At 40.7% G+C, this 16422-nt stretch overlaps 1 protein-coding gene across 4 annotated transcripts in view; it reads right to left on the bottom strand.

The window, feature by feature from the left end:
* PARVA (parvin alpha) overlaps positions 1 to 16422 on the bottom strand; it is a 62695-nt gene that overhangs the window by 28021 nt on the left and 18252 nt on the right. Inside the window, exon 1 of one of the 4 annotated variants that reach the window (XM_063158123.1) lies at positions 6371 to 6678. The exons of the other annotated variants lie outside the window; for them this stretch is intronic. Within the exon in view, the coding sequence (XP_063014193.1) occupies positions 6371 to 6398 (28 nt within the window). The 5' untranslated portion in view covers positions 6399 to 6678. Of the gene's footprint in view, positions 1 to 6370; positions 6679 to 16422 lie in introns of those variants that run through there. 4 annotated transcript variants of the gene reach the window in all.

Raw genomic sequence — 16422 nt, 5'->3', positions numbered from 1 at the left:
CATAAACCTGTGCTATCAAACACAGGCGTGTGCTCTGAGCCAGAGCCCTGTGATGTGTGCATCCAGCTGCCCTTGGAGCTGCACATCTGAGATGCAGCACGGCCCATACGCTTCAAATTGCCTTAATTCCTCCAGTACATGCAGCCTGTTGCTCCACATTGTATTTATTAGACAGTTTCATTTGGGTTTTTTACTCATTTATTTTGTGTGCTTGAAGGCTTTTTGCTGCCCTATTTAGTATTCAGGGCTTAGAGTCATTCTGATTTGAATGAAACACATCTCATTATTTAACTGAGCTCAGCAATACCACATCACCAGTGCACTCTCTGTGGTTTAGATGTATTTTATATCCGTCAGAAGAATCATGAAACAAATGCAGCAAGATGCAGAGTAAAACAGCCTCACCTCTGAGTGCTGCAGCCATGTCTTCCCCATGTAACTGGTTCTGTACTTACAAAATTAAAATTACTGAAGTGCAATGACAGCAATGGATGAATCCTGAAATTGTGCAATTAACTAGAACCAAACCATCATTTTGGAGGAGCACAATGCCACAGTGCTTCTAACCTCAATCTTTCAAATCCAGGAGGTTTAGATAGATGCATATACAACTACAGACATATATACATACATAACATTTCTGCAGGTCTTCAATATGCCTTATTTTCTGTAGCATAAGGGTTTTCCATTCACGCTTCTCAGCATTTTTAAGGTTTCACGTACATTGAGTTGGGGTTTTTTTGTTTTGGTTTGGGTGTTGATTTTTTGTTTATGTTTTTTTTTTCTTTTTGTGGAAGCTGAGATTTGCTGACATTCACATGACTCCAAGAGTTTAAGCTTTCTATAAGAAAGTCAAAATCTCCCTGATATTTTAAACTGCTACAGTAGGCAGCAGCTTTACATGTCATGTCTCTATCTTAAGCTATTTTTTCCTGGAACAAGCACCATTTGGAAGGCTAGCTGCAGACATCATATTGCCAGAATAACCCTGGATATTTGCATGTATGCCCACATTCAAACATACATGCCTATGCTACACACATTTAGATAGGTAGCCAGAAATTACAGCCAGTTTAGAAAAATGCTGATTTTCAGCACGAAATGTCTTTACTGCTCTTGTATACAACAAACACTCAATTATAGCAGAGCCAAATGTAGATGAATTGGTTTTTGGTTTCACATTCCCTTTATTGGGTGCAAGTTTCTGGTAAATGCCCACGACCTCGATGGTTTGCTTTTGTAACCACTCGGGCACAACAGCAGCTTTAGTTCTTCTACTGCCTTGATAGCCTGTAATGCAGACTTGAGTGTAAATGACTGTATCCACACAGACCTCAGTGGATTTGTGCTGATTTATACCAGCTCACTGGCTCAGCACGGCTCCTGTTCCCTCTGATATAATTCTGGTGGGGTAATTCTGGATTTGTACTGGTAAATGAGAGAACTGACCAAAATTACTTAAGACAGCTAGAGAATGAGAGGAAAAAAGAAAACAAAAACACTTTCAAAAAGTCATAGTTCAGGCTTCTATAGAGTTATACTATTTAGTCAAGAAAACTTACATAATTGCTTTCTGGGCCATCTATCCAAAATGTTAATTTCTAATACCTGTGCATGTGGATCCAATATGTCCACAAAGGGAAAAGAAAATATTAATCTAAAATAGTACTGCCTAATTTTCTGTAATACATAATTCATTAAACATGGATTCTGGCAGCTCAACTTTAGCTCTGAAACAAAAGAAATCCACACAAAAGACAATAAATCTGCTTTACACATGGTACTAAAATGATCCAATGGATTTATAGATGTTTACAAGTTTGCAGAGTGTGACACAGCGTCCACCAGAAATTTGATATTCACAGCACAAAACATCATAAACATATGTCTGCAACTACAAAAGGGCCTTTTTATGTGGGGATCATTGTTAAAATTGTCTTCAGAACATAAACCTTAAGTTGTAAATGCTACTCTCCATTTATTCTCCAAGACATAACAAATGAGGGAAGAAAAGCAGAGATATGTTTGTAATTGAAAATGTTTCTCAGGAAATGATCTGTACAGGAACATCATTCTCATTCCATTAACTGCTGACTCCAAGCCAACCATTTGTAAAAGTAAATAAATATGCAAACTGGCTGACAACAATGTGCCTGCCTTTAATGTTTCTGCATTAGTACTCAGTCTCAAAAAAGAATCTATTTTCTTTTCTCATTTCTCCATTAAACCAAACATGGCATGCACACAAAAAGAACAGGAGTAATGCTGTTCACAATAAAAGATGGGAGAAATGCTATTATTTGATTTTCATGTATGCAAAACAAATTAAATGCCTTTTGCCTTGAACTTTCTCTGAAGTCCAAAGCCACGCTCAAGGACCTCAGTGACTAGTTTGTTGTTCCTTTCTCTTTTTGGAATTGGCAGGGAAAAAAAGCCTCCACAGACAGACAGACAGATGTCTGGTTTGGGTAGGTAAAAAACAACAAATCAGGAAGCAAACTCAGTCCTTTTTCAAAAGAGTACACGTGATTCTCTTTTGCCAGCTTCACTAAGCCTTCTGTGCTTTCTCATTTCATTTGGGATGAAGGTTCTTTCTCAGAATTCCCCTCTAGTTTCTAAGAGGTAATAAGCAGTGAAGTGCCAAGCTAACACAGATGCCAATCATTCCATTCATTCCTTCTACACATCCTCTCAACACATCTTTTAAAATACCTAAGCAGTATCTGCAGACATTTTGAAAATCCTATCACCCTTTAACATCCAACAGGACTGTTAAAAACCCTACTGAAAAATCCCAAAAGGCAATTTTGGGAATAAATACAGACAAGAGTTCAATTGATGCTGATTCTCATTCCCACTGAAGAACAAATCGTGCATATGAGAAATGCTGAGACCATTCCAAGTTCTTATCAAAATGTGATGTGTGGAATCTGATCCCAAAACAAACTCTAAAGAGCTTGAGATACTTTGGTACGGTGTTTGTGCAACAGAAACATGCAGGTTGTTAGCTGCTCTGCACGTGGTATCCCTACATACAAAATACTTTATTGAAACAAATCCTTTGACAGCAAAGTACTTCATGGAAACAAATCCTCTGCCAGCTAAGATTTCCAACTTACTGAGAGATCTCTGAACTGATTTACTGAGGGATCTCAGAACAACACAGAGCACTTGGGGCCATACAGAGAGGAAGGAAAAGCATTTGTATCCTCCTCACTGACATTTTGATATTTCTCAAGTTACAACAAATCTGCAGGCAGTAATACCCAGAAGAGAGGCAGCCAGACCTTTTGGTGCAAGTGGGGGCAATTGTTCTTCTTACATGCTCACCAGCTTGCTGCAACATTTTTTTCAAACACTGAGGAGTGTAGAAGCAGATTTTACAGGGCTGACTTGCCTCATTTGTGAATCACCAACCAACCAAGAGCAGCTATTCCAACATCAACATGAAGCGCTCATGCAGAGAAGACAAAACCAAGGATCTGTTCCAAGAAGTCTTTCCCAGCTCAACAACTTCTAGCTATTCCTAAGAGAAAACCCAAAAATAGTTCTCAGGAATGTGAGGGCACACTAGTAGCAAGCTGAGGATTTCCTGAATTTCTTGCTCATTTCTTCTTGTGTATATAAGCCTTGTTCCTGAAGGACAAAAAGTTAAGAGAGACCCACTGCAGCTCAGTAATCTAGATGAGTGCTTTTTCTTGAAAGAAAAAAAAAATTACTACTTTTACTGGAAAGTTTGAGCTCCTTCTCATGGACTACAAACTGGTTTATGTGTCACACATTGTCCCCATTTTCAAACTGCAGTTACTAGAACTACTTGTGTTTTGAGATAAGCAACTCATCATCTTCAAGGAAAGACTGTGGCAAAGGATTAAAAGATTTTTAGTAAGTGGCCAAGCATTTCTATGTGCCAGAAGGAAAAAACCCAAAAAACTCCCAAAACACATTAGTACCTTACAAGAGCTTCGAGATCTTTCTTTACTATCAAAATCAACCAGGATGAAGTCTGGGGTTGACACCAAGGCTGGAGAAGCAGCAAACACAAGAAAGATGCGATAAGAGTCACCTGAAGAAATTAAAATAATAATGAATACAAATATGTAGATATATTACTTATTTGCATAACTGGTAGTTTGCAGTCCACTTTTTGCTACCTTCTGTGTCAATCCTGAATATCTAACCCTGGTTCTCAGATTCAGCAGCAGAACTGACTTGCAACATCTAATTCTGTTTTTCCTCTTGACTTTAAAGATTTTCAATTTCATGCTATGTTTAATATTTGTGCCTAACACACAGATGGTTTCTTAAAGTCTCTGCAATATGTCCCAGGGAATTGGAGTTTATAGTCAAGGACAGAATCAGGATCTAATTTGGGAATTGGGATCTAGAGACAGGCCTTCAACATGGCAAAAACAGGCTGTGGCTTTGGCTGGATCAACAGAAACCCAGCCACATTCTGAAAGAAAAAGGGATGGATTTGGTAAAAGGCTGCAAATGAAACCTTAAAATGGAAGAAATGTATCTTCTAGCATTCTGAAGACAAAACTGCCCTTCAGAGCTCTCATGGCCAACATAGAGGTTAATGTGAATTTGAGAGCAGAAAACTTCAGGCTTTGACCTGAGAAAGGAAAAGCTCCTTATCTCACATGGGTGTGCACTGCCAAGCTGCACACCATTTGTGTGGAGCCCCTCTCCTTTTCCCAGCCATACATAGCTCAGGGATGAGAAGGGATGTATCAGGGCTGTCTGTGGAAATCCCTGGCTGGAGGGAGGACTTTGGTCATCTGGCATAAATCACAGTGTGGTGTGATCAATAGTGTGGCTGTGCTATCCTCCTCAAACACATTTACACAAAAGTGCAAGATGATGATGCAAGACAGGACTTTGGTAGCACAAACTAGAAATTGTGTTTGGCTTAGGAAAGCAGAATTTGTTCTCAATTTGCACAGGAAATAAATCAACACTTTCCAGCCTAGGTTTTCAAAACCCTTAATCAGAATTAATTCATTTACCAGAGGAAAACAGCAGTATCCTCATTCTGCAGCACAGAAAAAACCACAATTCTAGTTTAAGGCATTCATCTACATGTTTCCTTTCTGGAGACAAAATTGACTTGTAAAATGGAAGCCTAGCATTAAAATACAGCCTTAAAAGCTCATCTGTAATGCTACATTAGCCTGACAGAGCAGACAGGAATACCTGTACCTTTTGCTTTCCAAACCCCTGTCATGGCAAAGAAAACACCCCTTTTTCCATATAAACCAGCAGCAATGATTTTCATCCAGCCCTGTGGCTTGCTCTTCATGGGCCCTTCCTGGTACCCTCTGTGCATTCCTAATTTTGCTTATTTCCTTATAAAATCAAACAGCTGCTCCAGCTTCCAAATGCCCGGTCTAAAACAAACACCTGACTGAACTGTTCTATCTGATTTTGGTGTTTCTGTGAAGACAGCATGGTAAGGGCAAAGCTCTGACCTGCACCTGCACTGCCACTGCCTCTTCCAAGACATCTCCAACATGCTGGAATTTCAGAGCAGCCCTTGCTAGCACCTGTCAAGAGCTGTCAGACAAGGGAAGCATCCCTGGGTGAACTCCTACCTATTAAATGCATTTCCTGGGTTGCTGTCATTGCCAATGTACCAATTTCATCATGAGGAACAATCACAGCAACAGTGCCTGTGGCTGTATTTCCTGTCCCACTTTGCAGGTGGGCATACCTAAACCTGCAGCTTAATCATCGATGTAGATAACCTCAAATGGGTTTTACTCCATGGCACTAACACATTTGGAGTTTCCCCAAAATAATCTGCAGCCTTCTGCTTTGATGTTGTGAGTTTGTGTTATGGCTCCTCTTAGAAAGTGCATAGTACCATGAGGTTTTCATTTTAATAAGCATGAATATTAAAACTTACTGACTGCATAACACATAGTCCATTTGAAAATTGCTATCCCAAACATGCTTTTGACTACAGATGAAAACTTGCCCTGAATGGAAATTCAGCTGATAAAAATCACTATTTTCACACTGGAGCCAGTGTTATCCCAAGACTGCATTTGTACTAAACTGAAGCTAACTGGAACACATAATCTTATGAAACATCACAGGGTGAAACAGCTAATTCTATTTCATATTGCAGAAATACTTCCATGAAATAATATTAAACATTAACAGACTGCTGTATCTTCTTCTTCTTTTACCCAGGAAAAACAGTCTGACAGGAGTAAGAAGGAAATAAACTCTCATTCTTATCTTCAAAATATTGCAAACCAAAAATAAAAATTGCAAAAATTGTAGAAATTGTAAAAACACAGGGTCAGAAAGCAATAAGCAGAAAAGCAAAACAACCAGATGAGTGGGTCTGGGCTCCTACCTTTAGGGCAAAATGCTCCACAGCCCATCGTAGGGTCGCTGGGCCACCCTCATAGTGCATCCCAGGGGGAACTGCAGTCCTGGAGGTGCTGGAAGCTCTGGCAGGGCCCTGTGCTGCTGCTTTCAGAGGAGCTGGTTCAGCTTTGGAGCTGTTTTGCACCAGAATGGTCCAAGCACATCTCAACTCCTGGCTCAGAGCATCGCTTCAGAACAAGCGACTGACTGCCTATATAATTTAATATGATGCCACATGAGACTCATAGACCATCTGCAAAAGAAACTAAATCTGCTTTTTGCAGCTTGGTGAGCTGTGTTGTGAAGGCTGGGATGCAGTTTTGATTGTGTGCTTTTGTTATCAGTCATACAACTAAACAAAGTGCTCAAAGGGCAAGTGCAAAACACACGTTTTTAGCAATCCCAGTCCATTTCTGTTCTGGGTAACTTGTACCTTTTCCCCTTGTAACTGAATAAAGTCACAGCTCCCCTCAAAGCATAGGAAAAATATGTGCATACGCACTGCAACATTTGATGGGAAATTTCTTTCTCTTTCTCTTGTTTTTTTTCTTTTGTTTGGTTTTATTTTTTCTTTTTAGTTTTCATTTTTGTTGTTGTGAAACAAAGTCTGATCAACAGGAGTTACTTGAATCCTGTTGTCTGAATTAAGATGCATGTATTATATTACCAAATATTACCAAATTCAGATCCTGATCACAGTATTCTTTTCTCCACAGATACTTCCCTACTGAAATAATTAGCAACACACACGGAACAAGGACTAAGCCCTGAAACAGGCAAAAGCATATAAAAAGCTAAAAAGCACAGGAAAGGAGAGGTATGAGCCATCAAAAAATAATAAACTACTGGTAAGAAATAAACTAGTTTTATAGTCTATGGGCTCTTCCAAAGGGGAACAGTAATGAAAATACAATCTAAAGCAATTACTTACTTGGGCTAAAAATTGAATTCCTATGAAGTTTTCTACAGACTAAAACCTTTCAGAAGCTATAAAATGTCAAAGTGCTTGTTTCAACTTGGAGGAGGAGGAGGGAAGTGACACGTCCCTGGCTCATTTCGAAGTCATGGAAAGTAGTTACCTTTCTAATTTCCAATGGAACTCCATTTAAAATACCTGTGCCAAAAGACAACTATGGAGAATGGAGTGGTATTAACTGTTTAGGATTATTCAGCTCAGCTACACAGCATCCCTCCCCTGGTTTCATAACAGATGTGACTCCTTGCAGAAGTCTCAGAGCTCTTGTCAGTGTTCTGACACCACATTCTCTGCCAGTTCTAAGGAGTCTTTGATACACACAGGTCTGCAGCCTTTGGGTCACTCCTAAAAGCAGCTTTCCCTGCCAGCATTTCTATTTCATGCTGCACTCACAAGCAGCAAAGGGGCTCCCCATTCTGCCTCCTGGAGTCCCACTGCCTTCTGGCACTGAAAACCTGCATTGCTGGGCTGCTGAATAACAGCATTCAACTACACACAACACTGAGCTGGCAGCTCTTTACCAGGCTTTCCTTCTCTTAATTTCTGAAAAGAATCACAAGTGTCCCACATACTTTATTATGGCAATCCTGTTTGGGACACAAGTCCCACACAGCTAAAGGAAAACATGCTTCACTTGAAATGTCAAGAAGAATGCTGAAAGTTATTATATATTAAATCCAAAGTCACAGTTACCTGCATCATCAATTCAATCACTTATTTTATAAGTGCTTATTTACATCTGTTCATAAAATAGTATCTTTTTACATTATTATACCATGAAGTCCAAAGTATTTTTTGACATTGTATCATGAAGTCCAAAGTCACAGTTACCTGCATCATCAATTCAATCACTTATTTTATAAGTGCTTATTTACATCTGTTCATAAAGTAGTATTTTTTGCATGCACAAAAGCAGTTATTTTACAAAAAATAGTAAATGAAATTTGTTTCTTTTATGCTGAGTTTTTATACCTACAGAAGCAGACAAAGTATCATGCCCAGGTAGTAGGTGAGGTTACAGCAGGGTAAGAAGGCTGCAAATTAGCTAAAGCAGAGCTCTTTCCTCAGAGGGTATGACATGGCAAGAAGTGGAAAACTTCAGCAGGTCTGAAGTACACAGCTTGGGGACCCAGTAGAGGAATTTCCTCCTTTCTATAATTAATTTTCACTTGCCACAAATGTCAACTCAAGCAGGGCTCGATTTCTAATTCCTGCAATATAACAACACCTTTCAAAAAGCCTGTGCACTCCTCCTTCCCCTTAGCAGAGGTCACTGCAGGGAGAAACCCAGCACATTGGGAAGATGCTTTGGGCCTAGAGTTTCCCCAGCTGTTCCTGAGGGCTCATTCTCAACCCTGCAATTTTCAGCTTTGTAAAACAGAAATATACCAGGCAGGACTAAGTCTTATTCAAGCCATTTTGGCCATCAATACAGGAAACAATTCAAAGGCAACATGACACTGATAGCTTAATTTGTGAAAATGGATAAATACTGGATCTGCCACATAGCACATTAACCCATGTAACAAATAAATACAGAAATAGCACTGCAATACTTGGTTAAAAGGTTTTGGTTCACAGAGGAGGAAATTCAATTAAAGCATGTAATGTCAATTACTGTCATTTGTAATTTTATTTTGCTTCCCTAGAAACAATACAGACGCAGGATTCTAAAGTTACCTGCATGTTTGATGCAAATGGGATAAAATTATCTAGGTTCTGAGAAAATCCAGATAGTAGTAAGGAAAAAACCCCACAGTTTCACCTAACCTCACTTGTGGATCGTCTTCAGAGTGCTGGTCACATGAGAACTGACAAGCCTTCCATTTAAACACATAAGCCAACAACCCAGACCTGAAACAGGACTTTTATGCTTCAAAAGTGATATTAAGTCATCAGAAAGGCTGGGAGGAGAGCAACTGCTTAATTCTCAGCTACTGCAAATGGGCACAGCCTTACTAAAGCCAACAGAAGAGCACTGACTGATAGCAGAAGAGAATTTGCCTTACTGTTTACACTGGAAATTGGAAATTGGAAAATTACAGGGTCAGGTCCTTAATGTTCCTGTCTCCTTTGCCCTGCTCTGTGTAAAAGTGACTAAAAGTCACGTGGAAGACTCCAAGCATCCCAGCAGCACAGAAACAAACATCAGATCCCACCAGTCCCTTTTCCCCTCTGCCACGGGAAATGCCCTGCAGCAGCAGCAGCACCCAGCTCTGCCTTCACACCAACAGCAGAGCTCAGTGCTGCACAGGAGCATCCTCCCCACTGCATCTTCTGCTCACTCAGGAAACAATACAAAAATGGATTAATTAAAGTTACTGGTGCTGAAATAAATGCCAGGCATCTTTCTACCTTGCACACTACAATATGAGCTACACCAGAACTAGCAGAGAATCTGCTGTAAAGACTTCCAATCCAAGCCATTTTCTTTTAGCATCACCACTTCTAAATATGGAAGCATCCTGCCTTTGAAAACCCATACCTTCCTCAATAGTGCAATGCTACAGTAAAATGATGATTAGAATGATAGGAAAGAGCTAACAAAAGAAAGACTAAATCAATCAGATGCTTTCTTATGCCTCTAAATGATACACATAAATTGTGTCTATCAGGTTCCCCCAGGCTATTTCAGGAGCAAGCAGAACACAAAATGATGCAGATTCATTACAAAAAGTCTAAATCTAATCTACCTGAATTTAAAATGCCAGGAATCATGTAAATGGAAGAAAAGATGGCAGACTTTGCATGTTATACATAAGCAGAAACAGGAGTCACATAAACTGGGAGTCACATAAAGTGCTCATTTACCAAGAAATTACAGGTGAGATCCTTGGCGGTGCCAACATCTATTGGTGTAAGTGCAGAGAGGACAGAGGCGTCTCCACACTGCCCTTGTGCCTTCCCCTGCCCCCCAGAGGATGCCATGAGCCTGGCACTGGGGCTCAGGGGTGGCACTGAAGGTATGGGTGACACTTAACCTCTCCTCTCCACCCACCAGGGCTAAAATCCAAAAGAGAAGAATTCCAGCACAGGCTGTGTGATGCAAAGGGAGAAGGTAGATCCCAGAGTTATGTTTTTAGACATGCAAATTAAAATGGTGTCCTTCCCAAATAACACATGAATGCTGACAAAAGTCATTTAAAAGGGTCAATCACAACTAGATCTGGGTGGCAAATGCAAGAAAATTAGACTCTTGAAAAATAAAATACTACTGATATGACACAGTTCACCTATAATATAACTGACATATGGCAAAAAATGCATTGACAAGAACCTGAGAAACTCCAGCTCTCCCAGAATCTTACTGTTATTTGCAATGTACCTTGCAAGGTCCAAGTGTTACTCAACACAGGCAGGCCCATGACCTTTTCCCCTGAACACACAGGAGAAAGAGAATGATGTTATACCTATAAATACACACACTTTTTTATGCCTTGTACCATAAACAAAATCTTTACTACAACCATACATGCACACAAAATTGGATCATTTGGAACACTCAATAGTACAGCCTCTCTCTCCTAACAGGCCAGCCTCATTCCCTGCCATTAAATCAAGACACATTCAGGTCTGAAACCTTCACCTGGAGCCAGACCTCTTGACTTGCTATGTGCTGACATTTTAAACTGAATGCAGGAATAGTTCTCCTCTCATTTTCTAAGCTATGCTGGATCAAAACCTAAACCTCAGCAATGCTCCTGAAAAGACAAATCAACCTCAAAGTCAACAGAATCTCAGCAGCATAAACCCAGTAAGCAGGTCAGACCTAAATCATAACTCCTGCAGATTTCTCTTGTTGCACAAAAATATTACTCAGCAATAGGCAACACAATTGTTTACCAAATAATTTACTCATTTTTATGTCATTATTTCTCAAGTGGAAAAAGTACTGACTTGCAGGGATGCACTAAATTGGCTCAAAGTTTGTGCCAGAGCAATAGGAAAAAACCCTTGATTTATAGACCTGCACATTAACAAGTGCCTCTTTCTTGTTACTCTCTCTCTGCCTTCCATTTAGAGTTCATGTTACCGGAGCTGGATTTCCTCTAGGCTGGGCCCTATTCAGAGCCTGCATTACCAGCCCAGTTGCACTGGAGAGTCTGTTCCCAGAATCCTGCCAAGCTGGCAGGATGGTTCCTCAGAGACTACTTTGCCTGACATGCAGTAAGCTATTTATTGACACACCACTGTTCCCATTCAGTTCTGCACCTAAGCACTCAACTGGATAGCAGTTCCATATGTTGGATCTGTTACACTCCTCTGGAAAATTGTATTACTTTGGGTAAATAAAAAGCTAAGAGCAGCAGGAAAAATATCATAAAAATGCAGCCAAATTTGTTTCATCCTGCCTCCATCAGCAAATTTGGTCTATGACCTCTGCATATGAGTCATGCAAGTGCTTTAAAACTTGCAATGATTTATATGTTCAGGATAGGAAGTTCAAGGCTTATATTTCTGCTCCCCTACCATACATTATTATTCTTTATACACAATTTCTTGATAATTATCTATCTGAAATATACAGGCATCTTTTTTCCCTACTTTGTGGTGCACATTAACCAAAACCATTCATCTCAATAACCAGTCTCAGGGTTCTTGGCAGAGTAGAGCTGAATGTGTAGGTTATTCCTGGAACCATACTAGGCTGATGCTCTCATCATAGTTTTAGTCATGGAAACAGGCTTGCACCAAGACAGGCATTGTTCGTTAAAAAGGAAATTCCTGGCATATCTGTGAGAAACAAGGAGTAATAGGGTACACCACTTAAAATGTAATGTTTGCACAGGGCTGTTCATTAGAAGGCTTTAGTCTGCTCTACAAATCAGGTGATGCTTTCTGAAGCTTTGGGCTTGTGTCCTGCTGAGAAACCACTCTCTGTATTCACAGTCCCTCTGCAGCACAGCTTCACTCCACGAGACCTCCCTTCACACAAGAGCAACGAGTTCTCTTCAAGCTCTGAAGAGATCCAGCAAAAGAGCTGACTTTCCAGTTTCTCTAAGCATTAATAGTGGGGCTTTTGGATCCACAAACCTGCATTTTCTATGGCATATTTGACCTTTAACACAACACTTGCAAGGTTTTGAGGAGGGTCTCTCTGCCTTGAAAGGGATAATTTGCTTCCCTTGTGATTCAGCCCCATGAGAAGCACAGGGCAGCTCTAGCCATGGATATGTGACTTTACCATGAGGGACCAGCTCTGAATTGTAGTGAGCTGCCACTGGTTAAGCACTCTTTTCCTGTGAAATTCAGCAAAGAGCACCTTCACTGAATAACAGTGTAAAAATCTATCTACACAGATAAATTCTTTGCAGCTCTAGTCTGCAGCACTTCCCTCTGTAGGACATTTCAAGACAGCAAAAGCAAAGTGTCTCTCTCATCAGAGTCTGGGGAGTTTGTGTGACACTGGTGTTTATCCTCTTTGCTCTCTTGGACTGGTCCTGCCCAGACAATGAAAACCTTTTCATCTCATCTCTCCAGAGTACTAACAGAGATCAATAATTCTGTTTTATCAAATGGAAAATCTCTGGGGTCTTGTGAATCATGTGCTGGCAGCTTTATTTAGATGGAAATCTATGTTCATCCCTGGGAAGCCTTGCTTTATAAAACGATTTTCTGTAACATTCAGACTTCAGTTGATCTTTCAAAAAATTTCTAGGCTGAATGAGTTAAAACACAGGTGAAGTTTCCCTGCTGAATGATCAGCTCAAGCACAAAACCTGACCTGACAGATCTGGATCAGTTTTAGAAGTCGGCTGCAAAATGTTACATCAGTGAGCAAGTTAATCCTAAGGCAGGACCTGAAAGCTTCTGTTTTTCTTCAAATGTTTCCATTTTCATTAGTACTACAGGGCATGTCAGGCGAATCCTGCCCTTTGTTACTTGCGCAGCCCGATTGCAATTAAGCTAACAAGTCTGCTGTAGTACAGGATGGTGTCCAAACCCTTTTCATAGCTGTGGTAGCTCAGGAAGAAGAAAGCAAACCCTTAATTTGTCACTGAGGTAAGCATTTATCGACTGTGGGACCAAAGGAAGGTCAACACATCTCTGCTGTTTCACAACTACAATGGCACTTTAAGCCTCTGATACCACTTTGATGCAGACAATGGCCATTATCACTATTTCATGAATATGAGAACAGACACATAGAGGGGAAAAAAAAAAAGAAAGAGAATTTGCACGCAGCCCCAGAGCAGAGCAGGATTAGTGCTCAGAGGCCGCTGGCTCCCAGCACAGGCTCAGTCCCCACATCATCACTCTCACCCACATCCCCCTCCCCTCACTCTCTGTCCTGATTCAAGCTGGTCACCTCCTCAGCACTGCTGTCCCCTTCCAAGGCCTGTGTTTGTTATCACCTTTCCAATCTCCCACTCTGCCACTCGCTCCCCACGGCTTCCCCCTTCCGCACCCTACAGCTGCAGGCAGAGAGCCAGAGCTGCTGTGTCCAAGGAATCTTGTTTTCCAGATCCCAGAGGGAGCAGAACCAGATAGGTAAATGATGAAAAACAGTGCCCCATGTTGCCAATCTAATTTATCATATTTTGAATGAAGGTATTAAAAATATGAAAGTTATTATTGACTCTCTCTCGTCCCATTTAGTGGCACCTTAGACTGATCATTTGAACTTTGCCTTAGAAATCTGTTTCCAGAATTAACTGCTGATTTTACATTACATCCTAGACTGACTATTTCTCACCATAATCTCCAGCCCTCTCTGCTCCCTGTAAAACATTTCAATTTCTGAAAAGGCTTTAAACAATATTAGGAAGAGAATCTGATAGTCTATGCTTCTAGGCAGAACCAAATTCAAAACCACTGTACAGGCAAAAAAAAAAAAAATTATTTTGTGGATCAATCAAAGCTTAGTTCAAGAAAGAGAGGATGTTGCCTTTAAGGTCAGAGGAATCTCCAACCTTGTGGAAGAGGCTGAGGCAGGCACGCTGTGCTGAAGAGCAGAGAGGAGACTCTCAGAGCCTGGCCAGGTTCACACAATTGCAGCTCTCTGTGCCCCAGCACAGAGCACCTGCATGCAAATGCAGCAGCACCAGCCCAGGGGCTCCGAAGGGAACCACTTGCCATAAGTAAATGCACTTTGACAGCAGCTCCTAATAAGAGGAAGGAAATGAGGGAGAGAAAGAAAAGTGATAGGAGACAAAAGGACTTTATAAAACCGGGCTTTATTGCTTTCATTTGCAGCATTTTCCCTTTGTTCTGTTGAGCCTTCCAATTCCAGATACTGCACAAAAGAGATACCTGTCTAAAAAAGTTTATTTCAATCTGAAACTGACTTGTAAGATGCTTCACTAATTCAAAGCCCATTATCAGGAGCAACAATGAGCTACCTCTAATTAATTTGGTGCAGCCTTTGCTTCTGATACCAATCAAATCAATATTAATGGGGAGTTTGTGCTCTCTCATTACAGCACAAAAAGGGTACCAATCTTCTCATGAAGATTTTTGGACCATAAACTGTGTTTGAGGTCAGCGTAGCTGGCTTCTTCCCACACCCTTTTTTTCAACCAGAATGGAAAAAAATATATAATGACGTGCTATTTAGTACCTGGATAAAAATCTACACTCAGGCTGCCTACACCAAAAGACTGAAACCAGTTCAATATGAAGAAATCTCAGTCTAAGAAAATAAAGATTTTAGTAGCTCGCAGAGCTCAAATTAAACACTTAAATAGGTAACACTAGATATTTCTCATGCTGCCTCACATTTCTCTATTTATTTTTATCTGCAGGATCAGGCGTGTTAGAGAGGGAGGCCTGGTAAGAATTGCCTCAGCCATCATTCTTGGTTACTTACATCTGTGGTCAATTTTCCACACTTTCTTCCATAAAAGGTAAACGAGGCACTGTACTTGCAACAGGATAATCTAAACAATATGAACAATGTTACTGTTGAAGACCATCTGGCTCATCAAGCACAGCTCCAGACTTTTAACTCCTTGAATAGAGTGTGGAACCCCACAGTGGTTTTTGTTTTTTGGGTTTTTTTGGGTTTTTTTTTTTTATCCAAAATTCATTTTTAAAATGGTAAAACTAGAGGTCCTGGAGACACGAGGGATTCAGACAGGGAGAAAACTCAGTTTCTGGTTTTATCCTTTTTGTACCTTATGTATGTTGCAATCCAGGCTGCATACAAACACTTGGACGTCAAATTTTCCTATTTAAAAAAAGCCCTCCACGAGTAACTGGTCTGTGTGGGGTTGGTGTTCCAGAGGGGAGACAAGAGGGTTAAGTATTTCATAACTCACTTCAACTTAATGGCCTGATTCTGCCACTTCTTAAAAGGTAATAAAAGTCAAAGGAGGGTCACCAGGAATTAGAGGAAAACAGGGGGGAGGGATAAGGGTGAATGCGACCAAAGAAGGCTTTTGCTAATTGCACACACAATTTCTTATCTGTAAATAAATTAACAAGTGGCGGCTCTCAGGGAGAAGAACGTGAAAGCAGCACAGGAACAAAACAGCCTGGAAGAGGGCGAGCCAGCAGGGAGAACACCGCGATCCCCAAAGTCCAAAGAGCAGAGGAAGCTCTGGAGCTGTTTGTGCCCCATCCTCAGAGGCAGCCCATGGCTCTGTGCCTCAGTTTCCCCAGGGCAGCTGTGCCAGGGCTCACCTCAGCTCTGGAATACAGAAGGGCAGCCAGTCGTGGCTTACAGCACAACAGACACACAGGAGTTAAATATTCTTACACTCCCAAAAGGCCACAGACTTCAAATCACGCTTGGTTTTCAGCTGAGCAACACAAAGAATTAGATTTTGTTGTGGGTCTCGGTTCAGTTTTCGCTCAGCTCCCTGATTTCTCTGTGCACAGAGTGGGTTAAAAAGCCCTGTAAGCCTTGGCTGTAACAGGGCAGGGCTTTGGTCCTCAAGGGGGCTGTTATCCTCCAAAGAAGTTTTAATGGCATTATAAAAACCAAACCAAAACAAAACAATAAAAACATCCAAAACAAAACCAAAACCCCACAACCAACTGGTTGTTGAAATACTTCAATGCTTTTTATTTAATTTCTAAACATATTTTTGGAAAGGAAAGCAAAGAAAATGAATTAG

This window comes from Melospiza melodia, chromosome 6 (assembly GCF_035770615.1).
Source record: "Melospiza melodia melodia isolate bMelMel2 chromosome 6, bMelMel2.pri, whole genome shotgun sequence".
Classification (NCBI taxonomy): domain Eukaryota; kingdom Metazoa; phylum Chordata; class Aves; order Passeriformes; family Passerellidae; genus Melospiza; species Melospiza melodia.
This window is presented reverse-complemented; position numbering and strand designations above follow the sequence as displayed.